Source organism: Myxine glutinosa, chromosome 7 (genome assembly GCF_964187855.1).
Source record: "Myxine glutinosa chromosome 7, kmMyxGlut1.1, whole genome shotgun sequence".
Classification (NCBI taxonomy): Eukaryota; Metazoa; Chordata; class Myxini; order Myxiniformes; family Myxinidae; genus Myxine; species Myxine glutinosa.
Genome location: NC_136267.1, coordinates 52643488 through 52663406, shown reverse-complemented (window position 1 = coordinate 52663406; position 19919 = coordinate 52643488). Strand labels below are relative to the sequence as shown.

Below are 19919 nucleotides of genomic sequence, written 5' to 3'. Positions count from 1 at the left end.
ACTTAATGCGGTGCAGGCATAGCACAGGCATGCTGGGCCAAATGGCCTCATTCTGTGTCAAAGTTCCTTGTTATTTGAAATAAAACCAAAATCCGAACGTTATCCGAATATACAGGATGTAGATTCTTGATTTGTACGTACACGACCATACAGAATCCCATTCACTCACTCACAGTGCCCTCCCTATTCCCCATATGCATCATTTACACGCACAATGAATTCCCGCTAGCAACCATCACCCCCAGTGTATACATAATATATGAATGGCACCAGAGTCGAATTCCAACGCCGAATGCCATTTACCATGGAATAAATTGGATTGAAAACTTCATTTATCATCTACAAAAGGAGATGCACAAACATTGAGATTTTTAATGATAGACTTCAAATAAATTACATGGAAAATTCACAGGGATTATTACAAAGTGGATTTGTTGAATTAAATGTCAGCCAAGAGAAAAGGAATTTTGATGATTGTTCAAAACAAACAAATATTCACAGAAGAATCGGCCTCAGTGGACGACGAAACACTGTTCAGTCCAATGACAACACTTTGCATTGTGGTTAAAACAAAAAGCTGACATATCTACAGGTTGTTGTTTTTATTTCCATGGCACAATTACATTCATTGTTGGTCAAGAGGTTGAAAAACAACCAATGCAGCAGCATTTCAAGTAGCTATCTCAAAGAAACCTGAATTACATTTATTATTGGATAACAATAGTCACAGGTTTGGTCCAGACGTCTGGTCAAAGTAGAAATGTTGGAAGAATTGGAAGGACATGTTGCAGTATTTTTCGGCTTTCTATCCGTGCATATCATAATGTCTTGTCTTTCAGGTCTCCGTTGCTCTGAGTCTTGCTGTGACTAAAAGGGAGAAAGAACAACAGTTACATTGATAAAACCAAAGCACATTTACTGCGATGATATCTTGTAAATATTTTTTGAAAGTGTTAGTGCATTTGTTTGTGAGTTTGTGTTTGGTTGTTGGTGCGTTATTCTTTCATGGCCTAGAGGGTAGCACCTAGAGGGTAGCACCTAGATGTAACACCTAGAGGGTAGCACCGAGAGGGTAGCACCTAGATGTAGCACCTAGATGTAGCACCTTGAGGGTAGCACCTAGATGTAGCACTTAGAGGTAGCACCTAGATGTAGCACCTAGATGTAGCACCTAGATGTAGCACCTAGATGTAGCACCTAGAGGGTAGCACCTAGAGGGTAGCACCTAGAGGGTAGCACAGAGAGGGTAGCACCTAGATGTAGCACCTAGAGGGTATCACAGAGAGGGTAGCACCTAGACTCCTCGAGGGTAGCACCTAGAGGTAGAGGGTAGCACCTAGATGTAGCACCTAGAGGGTAGCACCTAGAGGGTAGCACAGAGAGGGTAGCACCTAGACTCCTCGAGGGTAGCACCTAGAGGTAGAAAGTAGCACCTAGAGGGTAGCACCTAGAGGTAGCACCTAGTTGTAGCACCTAGAGGGTAGCACCTAGAGGCCCCATATTTTGTGTCGGCATTTCAGAATCTGGGCAAGGTTTTAAGCGACCGGTGTTGGCCTTGACCAGCATCGGCAGGTTAAAAGTGCCCGGTGAGCAGAACCAAGTCAGTGTAAACACACACAGCCCATGCGCAAAAGTCCTCAATTAGCATTCATACGTCATTTCAAAAGTGGTGCATTCGGTCCAGAGAGATGCGGAAGCCTCTCCTCAGTGAAAGACACATGAAAGCCCGCTTGGCGTTTGCAAAAAAGCACCTAAAGGACTCTCAGACTGTGAGAAACAAGATTCTGTGGTCTGATGAAACCAAGATTGAACTGTTTGGCTTCCATCTGGCCACTTTGCCATAAAGCCCAGATCGGTGGAGTGTTGCAGTGATGGTTGTCCTTCTGGAAGTTTCTCCCATCTCCACACAGGATCTCTGGAGCTCAGACAGAGTGACCATCGGGTTCTTGGTCACCTCTCTTACCAAGGCCCTTCTCTCCAGAATGCTCAGTTTGGCCGGGCGGCCAGCTCTAGGAAGAGTCCTGGTTGTTCCAAACTTCTTCCATTTAAGAATTATGGAGGCCACTGTGCTCTTGGGAACCTTCAATGCAGCAGAATTTTTTTTGTAGGCTTCCCCAGATCTGTGCCTCGACACAATCCTGTCTCTGAGCTCTGCAGGCAGTTCCTTCGACCTCATGGCTTGGTTTTTGCTCTGATATGCATTGTCAGCTGTGAGTCCTTATATAGACAGGTGTGTGCCTTTCCAAATCATGTCCAATCAATTGAATTTACGACAGGTGGACTCAAATCAAGGTGTAGAAACATCTCAAAGATGATCAAGAGAAATGGGAGGCAACTGAGCTAAATTTCAAGTGTCATAGCAAAGGGTCTGAATACTTATGTAAATGTGCTATTTGAGTTTTTCTTTTTTTTTAATTTGCAAAACTTTCTAAAATCCTGTTTTCTCTTTGTCATTATGGGGTATTGAGTGTAGATTGATGAGGGAAAAAATGAATTTAAACGATTTCAGCATAAGGTTGCAACATAACAAAATGTGAAAAAAGTGAAGTGGTCTGAATACTTTCTGAATGCGCTGTAGATGTGCTGGAGTGTTTTCATTCTGCACAGTAACTCGTGGGGATGATGTATTATGCAGAAGGTGGGATATCCCATGAAGCAATGTTCACAGTATGAATGGCGGGATATCCCACGAAGCAATTTTCACAGTATGAATGGCGGGATATCCCACGAAGCAATGTTCACAGTATGAATGGTGGGACATCCCACAAAGAAATGTTCACAGTATGAATGGCGGGATATCCCACGAAGCAATGTTCACAGCATGAAGGGCAGGAAATCCCACGAAGCAATGTTCACAGTATGAATGGCGGGATATCCCACGAAGCAATTTTCACAGTATGAATGGCAGGAAATCCCACGAAGCAATTTTCACAGTATGAATGGCGGGATATCCCACAAAGCAATGTTCACAGTATGAATGGCGGGATATGCCACAAAGCAATGTTCACAGTATGAATGGCGGGATATCCCACGAAGCAATGTTCACAGTATGAATGGCGGGATATCCCACCAAGCAATGTTCACAGTATGAATGGTGGGATATCCCACCAAGCAATGTTCACATTATGAATGGCGGGATATCCCACCAAGCAATGTTCACAATATGAATGGCGGGATATCCCACCAAGCAATGTTCACAGTATGAATGGCGGGATATCCCACCAAGCAATGTTCACAGTATGAATGGCGGGATATCCCACCAAGCAATGTTCACAGTATGAATGGCGGGATATCCCACCAAGCAATGTTCACAGCATGAATGGTGGGATATCCCACCAAGCAATGTTCACAGCATGAATGGCGGGATATCCCACAAAGCAATATTCACAGTATGAATGGCGGGATATGCCACGAAGCAATGTTCACAGTATGAATGGCGGGATATCCCACGAAGCAATGTTCACAGTATGAATGGCGGGATATCCTACCAAGCAATGTTCACAGTATGAATGGCGGGATATCCCACCAAGCAATGTTCACAGTATGAATGGCGGGATATCCCACCAAGCAATGTTCACAGTATGAATGGCGGGATATCCCACCAAGCAATGTTGACAGTATGAGTGGCGGGATATCCCACCAAGCAATGTTCACAGTATGAATGGCGGGATATCCCACCAAGCAATGTTCACAGTATGAATGGCGGGATATCCCACGAAGCAATGCTCACAGTATGAATGGCGGGATATCCCACCAAGCAATGTTCACAGTATGAATGGCAGGATGTCCTGCTGAGCAATGTTCACAGTATGAATGGCGGGATATCCCACAAAGCAATGTTCACAGTATGAATGGCGAGATATCCCACCAAGCAATGTTCACAGTATGAATGGCGGGATATCCCACCAAGCAATGTTCACAGTATGAATGGCGGGATATCCCACCAAGCAATGTTCACAGTATGAATGGCGGGATATCCCACCAAGCAATGTTCACAGTATGAATGGCGAGATATCCCACCAAGCAATGTTCACAGTATGAATGGCGGGATATCCCACGAAGCAATGTTCACAGTATGAATGGCGGGATATCCCACCAAGCAATGTTCACAGTATGAATGGCAGGATGTCCTGCTGAGCAATGTCCACAGTATGAATGGCGGGATATCCCACGAAGCAATGTTCACAGATTGAATGGCGGGATATCCCACGAAGCAATGTTCACAGTATGAATGGCGGGATATCCCACGAAGCAATGTTCACAGTATGAATGACGGGATATCCCGCTGAGCAATGTTGACAGGGTAAATGGTGGGATATCCCGTGAATTTTTATGTGGCCGCAAAAAGCCGTGAAAACATGAAGCACAGGGCTGTGAGTGTAGAAGAAGCAGCTCATGCTCGTGGTTCGTGGAAGATATGTCTTTTGTGTATGGCCAGTTGCTTGGTGCGTGGCTGGTGGAAGATGTGTTTTAGAACTGCGTCGCGCTCGTGGCTAGTGGAAAAAATTTTTGTGCCCGTGAAAAACCGCAATATGCGGAACACAGGGCTGCAAATGTAGAAACAGGTCAAAATTTAGCAACCGCGAATGTTGGGACCGCGACTGTCGGGGTCTCCCTGTATGTGTAAACAAAAAGTAAAATTTCAGGCAGCGCATCATACTCATGGCCTACCTGGCCAAGCTTTCTTGCTGTGTTTGTGTTGAGATGTCATATTCCCGTGTGTCAGCCACTTCTGCAAGCTGTCCCGTCATGATCTTGAACACAAACATTATGATCAACTGCAAAAAGAAAAAAAACAGCATTTAACAATGAAGAACTTCACCAGTGTATAAATATACAAAAAAACTTTATGTGCTTCATGTTTTCACGGGTTTTTATACACACACACATATATATATATATGAAAATGAACGAGCTACTGTACCCAGACAATTACAATAACCTGTCCCATCGTTTCGGAACAGACAAGGCTAAAAGGAAACAGAAATTAGCTGCATCGACTACTGCATCATTGCATCTACGATAAATGGTGAGTTGTGTTGTGTGTGTGTGTGTGTGTTTGTGTGTGTGTGTGTGTGTCATGTTTTTTGTGGAGTTCCACTAGGGCTGATGTGGAAAAGGATACACCAAAATGATCGTCATGATCTCCTGACTTGATTAGGCTCATTAACTATAAAGAATCTGGAAGAACTCCCATGTTTCTAAACACACGTCATGTTAAGGTGTATAGAGTAGTTTAATAGGTCCTCCCATAGCATGGCATTCCAACTACAAATTAAATAACAACAATAATAACATTGAAACAAAGAATATATGAATTATTACTAATAATATTTACAACAATAATAATAGTATCATCATTTGAAAATAATAATAACGAATGTATAATCTCCCCTACCCTAGCCCAAACACATCTGGGTTTTGTGAAAGCAAAACGAATTTGCTCAAGCAGTACAGCAGGCAGGTATGCTACAATGCCATTAAATCAATGGAAACTTTGTCCAATGGACCAATGTGCCCGATAGTAATACAAAAACAGCAAACAAACAGATTCTCTTTACTACAGGCATATTAGGTAATGTACAATAATAAGTAAAGTCATGGAATCCATCAGTGCAGGCCAAATCAAATCTTTTCTTTTCTACGAAATCCTGATCATAAAATCTTTGATTTTCTCGAAACGCCTGATCCCGGACAATCAGTTTGGATTCAGACTTAGTTATTCCATCCTGGGCTGCATACTACGTCTGCTCTCTCAACAACATATGGAGGCCCTCAATCCTAGACATGAGACCACGGCTGTTTCTCTGGGCATACTTCGACTAATTGATTGGTATCTCCCCCTTGCTCTCCAAACTCTCTGCCCACAGCATCCAACGCCATTTTCTCTCGTGGCTTACTGATTTCCTCCACTGTCGTAATAAGCATGTGGCTTGCAAAAGGATCCTCTCATTTCCTCTCTTTGTTGAGTTCCCCAAGGCAGTGTCTTACTCATTTGTTCCTCTTATTGTCTCAACTGTGGCACAAAATTCCTTTTGTATGTACAATCTCATCCTTCCCTCCATGACTTTTCACCACCACCTCAGGTCACACTCGATCCATACTCATGTTCCTTTGTAACCTCATTTATCCTGCTCTTCTTTTTCAGGTTATTTTGTCCCCATGCCTTATTTTTCTCTCTGCCTCTCTCTCTCTCTCTCTCTGTCTCTCTGTCTCTCTGTCTCTCTCTTTCTGTCTCTCTCTCTCTCTGTCTCTCTGCCTCTCTCTCTGCCTCTCTCTCTGCCTCTCTCTCTGCCTCTCTCTCTCTCTCTCTCTGCCTCTCTCTCTGCCTCTCTCTCTCTCTCTGCCTCTCTCTCTGCCTCTCTCTCTGCCTCTCTCTCTCTGCCTCTCTCTCTGCCTCTCTCTCTCTGCCTCTCTCTGCCTCTCTCTCTGCCTCGCTCTCTGCCTGTCTCTCTCTGCCTCTCTTTCTCTCTCTCTCTCTCTCTCTCTCTCTCTCTCTCTGCCTCTCTCTCTCTCTCTCTGCCTCTCTCTCTCTCTCTCTGCCTCTCTCTCTCTCTCTGCCTCTCTCTCTGCCTCTCTCTCTCTCTCTCTGCCTCTCTCTCTGCCTCTCTCTCTGCCTCTCTCTGCCTCTCTCTGCCTCTCTCTCTGCCTCTCTCTCTCTCTCTGCCTCTCTCTCTCTCTCTCTGCCTCTCTCTGCCTCTCTCTCTCTCTCTGCCTCTCTCTCTGCCTGTCTCTCTGCCTCTCTCTCTGCCTCTCTCTATCTTTTTCGTTTTTCGTTTTCTGTTCCATTTCTGTTCCATCCCAGGATTTCCCTTTCTCTTATTTCTGTGTTTGAACTTGTATCCGGCCCATTCACTCCCTGTGCCCCCTCTCCCCTTGCTCTCATTCTTCCACACACCCATTCTTCCTCCAAGTGTCCCTCTGTTATGTCCCTCTACCCTGCTCTTGGTGTGTTTCCCCTCCTTTCAACTACGTTCATTTTGTTCTGTTTTATTCCGGCCTACTTTGTGTTCTAGCTCTTCCATGAGCCTCGACTTCATATACATAAAAGAACAGTTCATACATTTTTAAACTATTTGACATTCATTCAAGAGAAAGCTAAGTGTAATATCTACTATGGGCCTTGACCAAACAGCCATATACTATAGTTAATGTTTCATATACAACCAGGTGCAAGTTAGAATTTTAATCTCACCGAGAACCAATACAGGTTCATGGCAGTAATCGCAAGAAGAAGAATATTGAAGAAGAAGTAGAAAGGGATGACTGGGTGGCTCTTGAGGCTCGATACGCTGGTTGCATAGAGAACTTTCAATGGGAACCAGTATAAGCGAAACAAAAACCTGGCAGGACATGGAAAAAAAAGAAAGAAAATCATGAAAGGGCTCGTTTTCTTTTATATTGGTCTTTTTCTTACAAACATTGATCAATTACCATGGAAAGAGCTGATGCATTTGAAAGATTTGGGACACGAATACAAAAGTGAACAATATTGGTGGATGTTGCTATTCCCATCTGATACGTTATTCAATGGAAACCATATATAAGAGAAGTTCAAAATGTTTTCTGAATAAGCACCGACTATTCTATTTTCATTATGTATAAATTGGTAAGAAACAGATATATATATATTGTTACGGATATGAGGATTATATTTTTTTTATTGTGTTGAATTGTGGTAAATTGCTGTGTAACATTGTTTGATTCTGGCCCCTCCTGCCTCCAGTGTTGTGTAAAGGTTAAAAGGGTGTCCCGGTAGTTAATTCCATAAAGCACACATTGAAGGACACGATAAAACCCTTGTTCAGTAGTTTATATCTTTATTATGTGTTTTAGGGTAAGGCCTTGTCTTCCATTAACATGACACTCCATTGCACCAAGTGAAAAAGATAGATTCCCTTCATTCCCATTCCCAAAAAACCTCCATTTCCCCTTTTGTCAATTGCCATTCGCATTGCCAACCAACAATTGCCGCCATTGGCCACAAGGCAGGGTTGGGGAAGAAAGGCGTGCCCGCCCGTCGTCATCAAGGGCGGAGCCAGAGGGTCGCGCGACCAACCAGGGCCGAGGTGAGCACACCGATGGGCGTGTCCTGAAGGCCGGCGGCGATATAAAAGCGCGCGCGCAAGAGTGACCAGGGCTGAGCTGCGTGGTGAGGTGCAAAGAAAAAGAGCTGGGTCGTCAGAGGAGAGCTGCGTTGAAAGGGTCCAAGGCAGAGCTGAGATGAAAGGGTCCAAGGCAGAGCTGAGTTGAAAGGGTTCAAGGCAGAGCTGGGTTGTGAGGTCCAAGAGAAGAGATCATCCAGGGAAGCACAAAGCCTGCTATTCGTCGCCTTGCTCGCCAGCAGCAGCGTCCACAGCAGCAACAACACTCGACAGCCGCTTGGGGCCTGGACGGCGGTTTTGAGCAGGGCCGCGAAGGAACGGCGGCTGCCCAACGCGCCGATCGTGCTGCCGGACCCATTGGACTTTCCTCTCCTTCCAGCCATTGCTGCCTACAAGTTCCCCATTCGTGTACGTGAGTTTGTTCTGTTTGTTCTGTCCTGGGTATTCAATTAAGTCTGTATAAGCTAGTATTTTCACTGTGTCTCTAAAAAGCTTCTGTATATTATTTTATTATCTTTCCTTCTCCTTGGTTTCTTTGAGCCTGTAAATAGTAATAAATAGTAATCGTATTTCAAACCTTTTTTTGCCTTCGTCTTCCTCTTCTTCACATCCGTGTCGTCTTTGTCTTTTCCCTCATTGAATAGCGGTGGCGCGATACGGCCAACGTTCGAGTGAATCGGGTGAATCGGGGAAACTGTTAGGTCGCGGTGCCTCCGCTCGGCAAACATACCATCCTTAACCGCGAACCGTAACAACTGGTGTCAGGAGTGTCGGATTCGGACCTGGGACTAAATTCATTTAGCCCAAATTTTGGACACAATTGTACAATTGGCGTAACAATTGGTGTCTGGGAGTGAGATTCGGGGCCTGAACCAAATTTTTAAAACATCTAGAAAAAATTTGGTCAAAATTTGGAGCGGCCGAAATTTGTTTTGTTTTCGAAAAAAACCCGAATTTTGAAATCGCGCCATGGCTGGTCAAGGCGATCGGATGCCGGTGGGAGAGATAGACGGGGTAGAATCGACCCAGGACCTCGGGGAAATGGAGGTGGAGGAAAGAGAGGAGGAGAACATTGGCAATGGGGTTGAGGAGGTTTCAGGCGCGCAAAATGGCGCTCTCGCGCACGAGGTTACGGGCGCGCAAAATGGCGCCTCGCGCATGGCCACGGCGACCGCGCCCGCGACCGTAGCAGCGCCGCCGGTGGATTCGAACCTTTTTTTCCTGCAAATGGGGGCCCTTATGGACAGAATGGGGGAGCGACTAGACAAGAAATTTGAGCGGTTAGGCAATAATTTTAAGGGGTTAGACAAGAAATTTGAGGGGTTAGACAATAATTTTAAGGGGTTAGACAAGAAATTTGAGGGGTTAGACAAGAAATTTGAGTGGTTAGACAAGAAATTTGAGGGGTTAGACAATGGGATAGAAGGGGTGAAACATGGGTTAACGGGGGTGGAAAATAGAATGGCTGCCCAGGAGAATCAGATAGAGGGGGTGAAAAATGGGTTAGAGGGGCTAGAAGACAAGATAGAAAACAAATTGCGGGAAATAGGGGAGCAATCCGCCCGAGAAATTAAACAAATGGGAGAGCAGATAGAGGAGGTGAAAATCGGGGTAGAAACCAAATTGGATGCTCAGAGGGATGAATTGGGACAGATGAGAGTGGCATCTACAAAAGAGAGGGAGGAGATGAAAGAGGAGATACGACGAGGTGTAAGTGAGGGGGTCTCGGGGGTACACGAGGAGGTAAAGCGAGGTGAAAAGCGTATGGAGAAAGAGGTGAGAAATGGAACGGCTAGGTTACAGGGGGGAATAGAGGACCTGACGGAGGAGGTGGAACAGCTGACGGAGGGACAAAAAGAACTAACGGAGCAGGTACAAAAGAACACTGCGGTACTAGGAGGGTTGAAAGCGACACAAAACGACATTAAAAATGACTTGATAGCGACACAGAGGCAATGTCAGATGGTACGTGAGGGACTGACAACGAGGTTGGACGAGGTGACGGAAGTAATGGAGACGAAGGACCGGGAGGTGAGGACGCACGTAGAGACGGTCAAGATAGCCTTAGAGGACGAACTTGAGGAGACGCACCGGGAAATAAAAGAGGTGAAGCAAAAATTAGAGGAAGTGGAAGAAGAGGTGAGTGAAATTAAGAAGAGACGGACAGAAACTAAGAGAGAAATACAGGAGGAGGTGATGGAATATGTACAAGGTCGGTGCTCAAATCGTGATGATGTGCTCGCTAACCAAATAAAGAGTTTGCAGGTGGCGAAGGAGGTGCGGAGACGAGGTGCCAAGGTGAGTGGCGATATATTCAGAAATGTACATTATGTGAGAGGAGCTTCAGTCGGCTTGGGGGTTGCTTTGGACCCGGGTGTTCGTGAGAGGCCGTTGGTGAAGTGTGCGACAGGTACGGTGTGCGAAGGAGGAGATGTGCGAGAATGTCCGACTCTGGGGTGTGTGAGGAAAAAGTGCGCGCCGAGGAGTGAGTGTGCTGTCGAGAGTGAGTCGGTCGTAGCGCGTGTGCGAGGGAGCACATGGAAGCGCGTAGTGAGGAGTGTTACAGAGGATGTAACAAGAAAGTGTACACCTGTGGTGAGTGTTACGGAGGAAGTAACGGGAGAGTGTGCGCAAGAGGATGCGTGAGAAAGGTGTGTAACGGACGGGTGCATGGGGAAAGAGTGCGCTGTCAAGAGTGAGGGAGAATGCATGCCTGTGGTGAGTGTTACAGAGGGTGTAACGGGAGAGTGTGCGCAAGAGTGTGCGCGAGAAAGGTGTGTAACGGACAGGTGCATGAGGAAAGAGTGCGCTGTCGAGAGTAAGGGTGAGAGCGCTGTCAAGAGTGGTGGTGAAAGTAGTGAGAGTGACACGGAGCATGAGTTGGTTGTGACAGGTGAGAGAGGATGTACACCTGGAATGGAAGGATGCACACCTGGAATGGTAGAGCGTGTGTGGGAATGCACGCTGGAGTTGGTCGTGAGGCACGTGGTTGGGTGTGCGAGTGAGAGCACACCTGTGATTGTCACAGAGGAGGTGACCGAGGAGGGGGCGCGAAGAGGTGTGTTGGTGAGGTGTGCGAACGACGAGTGTGTGCAAAGGTGTTCGGTGGTCAGGTGTGTGACCAAGTCTGTGAGCGGAATGAGTGTACCTGGGTGTGTTAGAGAAGGTGCAATGACGAGGAGCATGGGAACAGCTGGATGTATGAGCAAGGAACGGGCTGCGGGGTGTAAGCATGCAGGTGAGGCATCGACGGTAACCGGGTTAGCGGTTAGAGCGACTTATAGCCGAATCGGGCCCTCGGTGCGTGCCGGGTTTCGCGTGCCGCGAGGACCAGCGGGGATCCGAACCACGGCGGGTTCGAAAGGACCGCCATACGTGATCCACGCTGGGCCGCGCTTGGAACGGCCGTGTCCGTGCTCCGCTAGGCGGAGCGGGCAGCCCAATAGGAAGGGTCGTCATGGCGACACCTTTTTGTTGAGGCGTTCCGGCAGGTCGAGATCGGGCCATGGGATGGCTCCGTGCCGAGGTGGTGCGTGGGATCTCGGCCCGGGTAAACCTCCTTCCCTTCACCGAGTGCCGGACGTATCCAGCCGCCGGCACCAAACAACCCGCATTCATTGCTCGGCTTTGCGAAGCCGAGCTTTAGAGACGAATTGGCGCACCGAGAGGCATTAGTGAGTAGACTGTGTGACGAGAATAGTGTTTTGGGCCCGAAATTGCAAAGCAAAATTTGATGATTGGCAAAGGATTGGCAGAGTGATGATTGGCAGAGGATTGGCAAAATTTTTGATTTGTTGGATTTGGTGTGCAAAATTGATAGTGGGAGATGCCCCATGTGATGGGATGGCCTATCCACCATCCCTCACAGAGGGGGCAAAGGAGCACTAGTTTTATGGGGTTTATGGCAGTGAAAACTAGCCCGGGAGGGTTAGGATATAATGTTGGGATCTAGAGAGATGACCTTAGGTAACGTTAAGGTTAGTTAGTGACTGATACCTGTAGTGGGGACGCAGGTAGGTTAGTGTGGATGATAATGACGTGGTATGTGCTTAGTTTAAAGGGAAGACGGGGAGCACTAAGTTAGCAGGGCAACAGGTAGATTAGATGATGCCGTGTGAGTGAGTATTGATATCGGTGAAATGAGGAATTGCTAGGCAATGCTCGGGAGTGATGTGTGTGTGAGCGTGGGAAAATCTGGGTGCCTGAGGCAATGGTTTTGAGTAACTGAAAGTGTATTGTGAAAAGTGTGTGAAGAACAGGTGTGATTGCACAGGTGTGCAACTGAACAGGTGTATGGAGCAGTGTATGAGTGAGAGTGATAGTGATAGTGATAGTGATGAGTGTTGTATTGACCGAATGGTCCAGGAAGGAAGGAGGGTGCAGGTGGCACCAGGTATGATTGCACAGGTGTGCAACAACAGGTATGAAGAACAGGTGTATGGAGAATGGTTGTGTGGCATAAATGGTAGTGTGGGATACATGGAGTATTGGAATGGATGGTCGTGGAGTGAGTATGGTGGAAACTATGGAGTGGAGTGGATGGTGCGAAGGTGTGAATGGGGGAAGAGTGGACCCCCATCACGAATACCCGGGGCGGGTAGTGTAAGTGTTAGGTAGAGGGTATAGGTAAATTGTGGTTGGATATTGGCATCTGTGGTGCGGGTGGAAGAATGGTGATTGGATGGGTGCATTAGTGTTGTGGAAATGGCTGGGCGTGTAGCCTGTTAGTGTGTGTAGTTGGTTTGGGCACTCCACCACTGTGAGGATGTCGGCCAGGTGAGGCCGCAGGTGGGCTCTGGGAGCCGGTAGAGTAGTTGTGGATGGGGCCCGAGGATCCGGAGGACGGACCCGGGTAGCCCAGTGCCAGAGGGCACCGAGGGGTGACAGAGCCAGGAGGGGCCTTCCCCAGTAGATAGGTTAGGGTGAGGAGCTGGGTAAGCTCGGGTGGCAACTGCAGTGGTGGAGGTGTGCAGGTGGGTAGGCCTGCTGGGAGAGCTACACGTCTCAGCCCAGAAATTGTGCAAGGGCACCGAGAGATGAATCGGGGGAGTGAGACCCCAAATTGAGAAGCACCACAGTTTGGTCAATGGGAATTGGTTTTTAGAACCCATAGTGTAAGATGGCCAATGGATTGGCAGGGAAAGACCCCGGGTAGTGTAAAGTGTGTTAAAGTCATTTAGAGGATAGTTAGGATTGAAGTCTCCTCGCACCATCTGCATCCACTCACCTGAGATGACGTACCTCCACACCATGCCATGTTTTTATTATTTTTATGTGCAAATGTTTTGGAATGTGAGACGCATCATGACGTGGGTGTGACATTGTGCTTGATGTTCCATCTCTCCCTCCTTATGAGGATTGATGATGAATTGGGTGATGGCAAATTTTGAAGTAGAGGGATGGTGGAGACGAATTTGGTTTAAGGGAAATATGGGGAGACGTGACAGTAGTGACGAATTTGTAAATGTGTAGATTTTGTAAATATGGGGTAAGGGCAAGGGTAGTGTAGGTGACAGGGGGGGTGACGTACGGTAGGGACGAGTTTTCTCACTTCGCTCTCCGTACGCACTTCGCCTTGCATTGCCTTTGTTGATGTGTACCCTTGTGACCTTACCCCTCACTCAACTGTCTGTCCCCCCTTTTGTCTCCCACATGAGGACCTGAGCGCCACTGGGCGCCGAGGGGAGCGTGCGTGAGTCCGCCATTGTGCGCCCGGAACTCCCAGAACCAGCTGTCTGCATCGATGCACCACATTATGGACCACACCACTGTGGCCGAGCACCACTTATGGACCCCATGCGTTGGGGCATGGCCCCTCTGCTGGAACCGGCCAGGAAGGCCCGAAATCTTGCTGGCGGACCTTGATCACAGGGCACCGATGCCCCACAGGTGAACCACACTAGTCGGCCCTGTGGGCCATAAATAAATAACAATGGACACGTTGGGTGCATTTTATTTTAATACAAATAGGCCGCCAGCAAAGAAGATGACAACATCAGGAAGAAATAATAATAGCCAGCAGAGGGAGCCGAAGAGCAAGAGACCACCTGCAGGGTTAGGGGTTGTTGTTTTTATTTTTATTCATTGAACAATGATGACTGTGCACCGATTGGTGCTTGAGGGTGTGTTGGTACGTTTTGGGTGCTTTCATGGTGCATTGATGCAGAGCAGACTGTCCCCTCTCCCCCAGAAAGAACAATCACAGGTCCTGGGTTGCGTTTTGTAAATAAAGTAGCGTCACTGTAAATAATGCTCCCCACCGTCAGTGTATAGTTTGAAGACCATTCCGCAATTCGGTTAGCTGTGGGTGTGTCTGTTAGGTAGGGTGCAATGGAGCAGCGGGACATATTTATCTATGTTTTAAAACTGTCGCACTCAGGGTCAGGTTAAAAGTAGAGGGAACTACACCTACGTGTCACACTAAATAAAAGTTGTAGGCCCGTGCCGTGCCTAAGAGGAGGAGGGTGCAGTGTTGCGGATATGAGGATTGTATTTTTTTTATTGTGTTGAATTGTGGTAAATTGCTGTGTAACATTGTTTGATTCTGGCCCCTCCTGCCTCCAGTGTTGTGTAAAGGTTAAAAGGGCGTCCCGGTAGTTAATTCCATAAAGCACACATTGAAGGACACGATAAAACCCTTGTTCAGTAGTTTATATCTTTATTATGTGTTTTACGGTAAGGCCTTGTCTTCCATTAACATGACACTCCATTGCACCAAGTGAAAAGGATAGATTCCCTTCATTCCCATTCCCAAAAAACCTCCATTTCCCCTTTCGTCAATTGCCATTCGCATTGCCAACCAACAATTGCCGCCATTGGCCACGAGGCAGGGTTGGGGAAGAAAGGCGTGCCCGCCCGTCGTCATCAAGGGCAGAGCCAGAGGGTCGCGCGACCAACCAGGGCCGAGGTGAGCACACCGATGGGCGTGTCCTGAAGGCCGGCGGCGATATAAAAGCGCGCGCGCAAGAGTGACCAGGGCTGAGCTGCGTGGTGAGGTGCAAAGAAAAGAGCTGGGTCATCAGAGAAGAGCTGCGTTGAAAGGGTCCAAGGCAGAGCTGAGTTGAAAGGGTCCAAGGCAGAGCTGGGTTGTGAGGTCCAAGAGAAGAGATCATCCAGGGAAGCACAAAGCCTGCTATTCATCGCCTTGCTCGCCAGCAGCAGCGTCCACAGCAGCAACAACACTCGACAGCCGCTTGGGGCCTGGACGGCGGTTTTGAGCAGGGCCGCGAAGGAACGGCGGCTGCCCAACGCGCCGATCGTGCTGCCGGACCCATTGGACTTTCCTCTCCTTCCAGCCATTCCTGCCTACAAGTTCCCCATTCGTGTACGTGAGTTTGTTCTGTCCTGGGTATTCAATTAAGTCTGTATAAGCTGGTATTTTCACTGTGTCTCTAAAAAGCTTCTGTATATTATTTTATTATTTTTCCTTCTCCTTGGTTTCTTTGAGCCTGTAAATAGTAATAAATAGTAATCGTATTTCAAACCTTTTTTTGCCTTCGTCTTCCTCTTCTTCATATCCGTGTCGTCTTTGTCTTTTCCCTCATTGAATAGCGGTGGCGCGATACGGCCAACGTTCAAGTGAATCGGGTGAATCGGGGAAACTGTTAGGTCGCGGTGCCTCCGCTCGGCAAACATACCATCCTTAACCGCGAACCGTAACAATATATTGGATGTTATGTGACAGCACAAAGTTCTGGTCATTTGGTTCTTGGGAACTGATTCCCTTTGAGAGCCGCAGACAGGATGTGTGCCAGTGACGGAATTTGGTTGGAGAGGCAAGTTTGTTGGTATAATAAATAAACATATATATATATATATATATATATATATATATATATATATATATATATATATATATATATATATATATATATATATATATATACATACAGTGCATTCAAAAAGTATTCAGACCCCTTCACTTTTTTCACATTTTGTTATGTTGCAGCCTGATGCTGAAATCGTTTAAATTCATTTTTTCCCTCATCAATCCACACTCAATACCCCATAATGACAAAGAGAAAACAGGATTTTAGAAAGTTTTGCAAATTTATTAAAAAGAAAAAACTGAAATATCACATTGACATAAGTATTCATACCCCTTGCTATGACACTTGAAATTTAGCTCAGGTGCCTCCCATTTCTCTTGATCGTCTTTGAGATGTTTCTACACCTTGATTGGAGTCCACCTGTGGTAAATTCAATTGATTGGACATGATTTGGAAAGGCACACACCTGTCTATATAAGGTCTCACACCTGACAATGCATATCAGAGCCAAAACCAAGCCAAGAGGTCGAAGGAACTGCCTGCAGAGCTCAGAGTCAGGATTGTGTCGAGGCACAGATCTGGGGAAGCCTACAAAAAAAAATTCTGCTGCATTGAAGGTTCCCAAGAACACAGTGGCCTCCATAATTCTTAAATGGAAGAAGTTTGGAACAACCAGGACTCTTCCTAGAGCTGGCCGCCCGGCCAAACTGAGCAATCGGGGGGAGAAGGGCCTTGGTAAGAGAGGCGACCAAGAACCCGATGGTCACTCTGGCTGAGCTCCAGAGATCGTGTGTGGAGATGGGAGAAACTTCCAGAAGGACAACCATCACTGCAACACTCCACCGATCTGGGCTTTATGGCAGAGTGTCCAGCCGGCCAACGTCTGACCTGCAACGACCTGACCTCACACCATGTGATTATTTCCTTTGGGGACATTTAAAGAACAAGGTGTTTGTAACTCCTCCCCGTGATCTTGACGAATTGCAGGGCCGTATTCGACATGAAGTGGATGCTTTGCGCAATGACCCGGCTATGGTGAGACGCGCAGTTCAGGACATGCTCCGCCGCTGTGAGCTTTGTGTTGAAAGGGGAGGTGGACATGTTGAAGGTGTGGGTGCATGAAGGCCAATCATTCCTGAGAAAAGTTCACATCTGACGTTCATTTTGCACCAATTATCCTGACTTGCATCGATTAGCCAAACTTGTAAAAATGCGATTTGAACTTGTCATTTTCAATGAACATGTACTCGGTCATGTATGACAGAAATGATGCATGGAAGGTATCAATGGAAAGCTGAGGATCTCCTCTTAATTAGTAAACCACATGTAAATTGTCAAAATTAATAACCTTTGCATATTAACCCCTTGAATTCGAATTACCTTTTTTTTGATACGCACTGTATAGCATCTTCGCTGAGAAGAAGTGCTATTTGAGCTTTGTGTGGGGACCGACCTCACCCTTCTGCTGTGTCCTTGTGGCTGTGACTGCTCGTCATGCAGCCCACGCTCCTGCCAACCTCAACCGCATCCTGTGAGCCTTCATTATTTTACACGGCTCTGAAACACTATCCTTTGGACTGGTTCCATGTAAATGCATGACTGTGTGTGTGTGTGTGTGTGTGTGTGTGTGTGTGTGTGTGTGTGTGTGTGTGTGTGTGTGTGTGTGTGTGTGTGTGTGTGTGTGTGTCACCCTGGGGTCTATAGTTTCACGGTACTGTTAACTATTGTGCTTGCCATCCGTCTTTGTGCAGGATTTCCATTTCTATAATCATCCGATGAACTTATTTATATCCCGCAAGATCTGCTTGCATGTCCAGTTCTGGCATTCTTCGTGTGCATTTTTATTATTTATATCCCTTGAGGTCTGCTTGCATGTCCGTGCCCATTGCTGCCATTCTTTTTGCGCTGGAGACCTCGGCGCAAACCAATTCGGTGTGATTGTTAATCCCTGGAGGATTAAATCAGCATATTTCTAATCTTATACACCGTCATGGTTTAGACCTCATTCTTGGTGCAAAACACATGATCTACACAGTTGCATCGAGCAACCAAATTGGCTTGAGTACGGTCATGGTCATTCGTGGAGTAAATCTCCAGCGTGCTCAGACTCTACGCAAGCTGCAGCCGAGTGGTTGATGTGGTGGCCGTCCACACAACAATCTTAACACCTGAACTCTTTTGTATAAGTGTTCTCATTTGGGCCCTGTTCTGTTAAACATATTGGGCCGAATTTACGAAAGACGTTTAGTAAGCGTCATACTAACATGTGCCGAACCCTTAAATGCCGACAATAACATCTTTATATGCACACAGGTAATTACCCGTTTAAATAGCAATTTACAAAGGGAGATAAATGTCCGTTTAGTTGTGCAGACAACAACAACCACAACAACAACAACATGCATTTTAAGGCCATTTTCCCTGCTAGAGCGGGGGTTAGCCTTGCGGGCCCCATGACAATCTTCTCCATTTTGCCCTATTTTCTGCATCTCTCCTTGTTAACCCCCTTGCCCGCATTTCTTCTTCCACCATCTTTAGCCAAGTCTTTCTCGGTCTTCCCCGTCCTCTACTTCCTTCTACATTCATTTCCATCACTCTTCTCAACCAGTCACTTTCATCCTTCCTCAACACATGACCAAACCATCTCAACCTGTTCCTCTTCACAGCATCAATCGCAGGCTCTATTCCCATCATCTTTCGCAATTCATCATTTGTCTTCCTCTCTCTCAACGATACTCCGCACATCCACCGAACCATTCGCATTTCCACCCTTTCCAGCCTTTGTTGCTGCTCTACGTTCATTACCCATGTCTCGCTCCCATAAATCATAACACTTCTCACAAATACAGCATACACCTTTCCCTTCAGCTTCAACGACACTCTCCTCCTCGTCAGCACGCCACTCAGTTCCCGAAACTTCTTCCATGCACATCTCACTCTAGCAACCGTTGCAGAGTCTGATCCACCTTCTCCATTCAGCATGTCTCCGAGGTAGCAAAATGTTTTCACACCTTCCAGCTTCACGCCGTCTTCACTTCACGCAGTTGTGCATATATAATAAATATATAGCCACGAATAAAAATTAATTAGTAGCTATCTATTTATTATGTATGCAGATGTGGTGACGTTTTGCCTCTCCTTCCATACCCTTATAGTGATTCTAAAGTTAACTTAAACTGCTAGGAAGTATATAAGAGTTCAACTGCAGTTCTATGATACCATTTTTACCTAATGCCTGCTTCAAGGCCTTAAACGCACTCTTAAACATGCCCTCACACTCTTAAATATGCCCTCACACTCTTAAACATGTCCTCACTTACCCTCTTAAACATGTCCTCACTTACCCTCTTAAACATGCCCTCACTCACCCTCTTAAACATGTCCTCACTCACCCTCTTAAACATGTCCTCACTTACCCTCTTAAACATGTCCTCACTTACCCTCTTAAACATGCCCTCACCCTCTTAAACATGCCCTTAGACTCTAAAACTTTCTCACTCACCCTCTTAAACATGCCCTCACTCATCCTCTTAAACATGCCCTCATCCTCTTCAACATGTCCTCACTTATCCTCTTAAACATGCCCTCACCCTCTTAAACATGCCCTTAGACTCTAAAACTTTCTCACTCACCCTCTTAAACATGCCCTCACTCATCCTCCGAAACATGCCCTCACCCACCCTCTTAAACATGTCCTCACTTACCCTCTTAAACATGCCCTCACCCTCTTAAACATGCCCTTAGACTCTAAAACTTTCTCACTCACCCTCTTAAACATGCCCTCACTCATCCTCTTAAACATGCCCTCATCCTCTTAAACATGTCCTCACTCACCCTCTTAAACATGCCCTCACCCTCTTAAACATGGCCTCACCCTCTTAAACATGTCCTGAGCCTCATAAACATGTCCTCCCCCTCTTAAACATGCCCTCACACTCTTAAACATGCCCTCACACTCTTAAACATGTCCTCACACTCTTAAACATGCCCTCACACTCTTAAACCTGTCCTCACACTCTTAAACATGCCCTCAACCTCTTAAAAA

General features: G+C 46.6%; 1 protein-coding gene across 4 annotated transcripts in view; it reads right to left on the bottom strand.

The window, feature by feature from the left end:
* Positions 1-352: 352 nt before the first annotated feature.
* Positions 353-19919, bottom strand: part of CERS1 (ceramide synthase 1) — a 132874-nt gene continuing 113307 nt past the window's right edge. For all 4 annotated transcript variants that reach the window (XM_078781726.1, XM_068122324.2, XM_078781725.1 and 1 more), the window contains 3 exons: positions 7196-7343; positions 4672-4778; positions 353-867 (listed from right to left, as the gene is read on the bottom strand). In XM_078781726.1, the coding sequence (XP_078637852.1) occupies positions 819-867; positions 4672-4778; positions 7196-7343 (304 nt within the window). In that variant the 3' untranslated portion in view covers positions 353-818. The remainder of the gene's footprint in view (positions 868-4671; positions 4779-7195; positions 7344-19919) is intronic.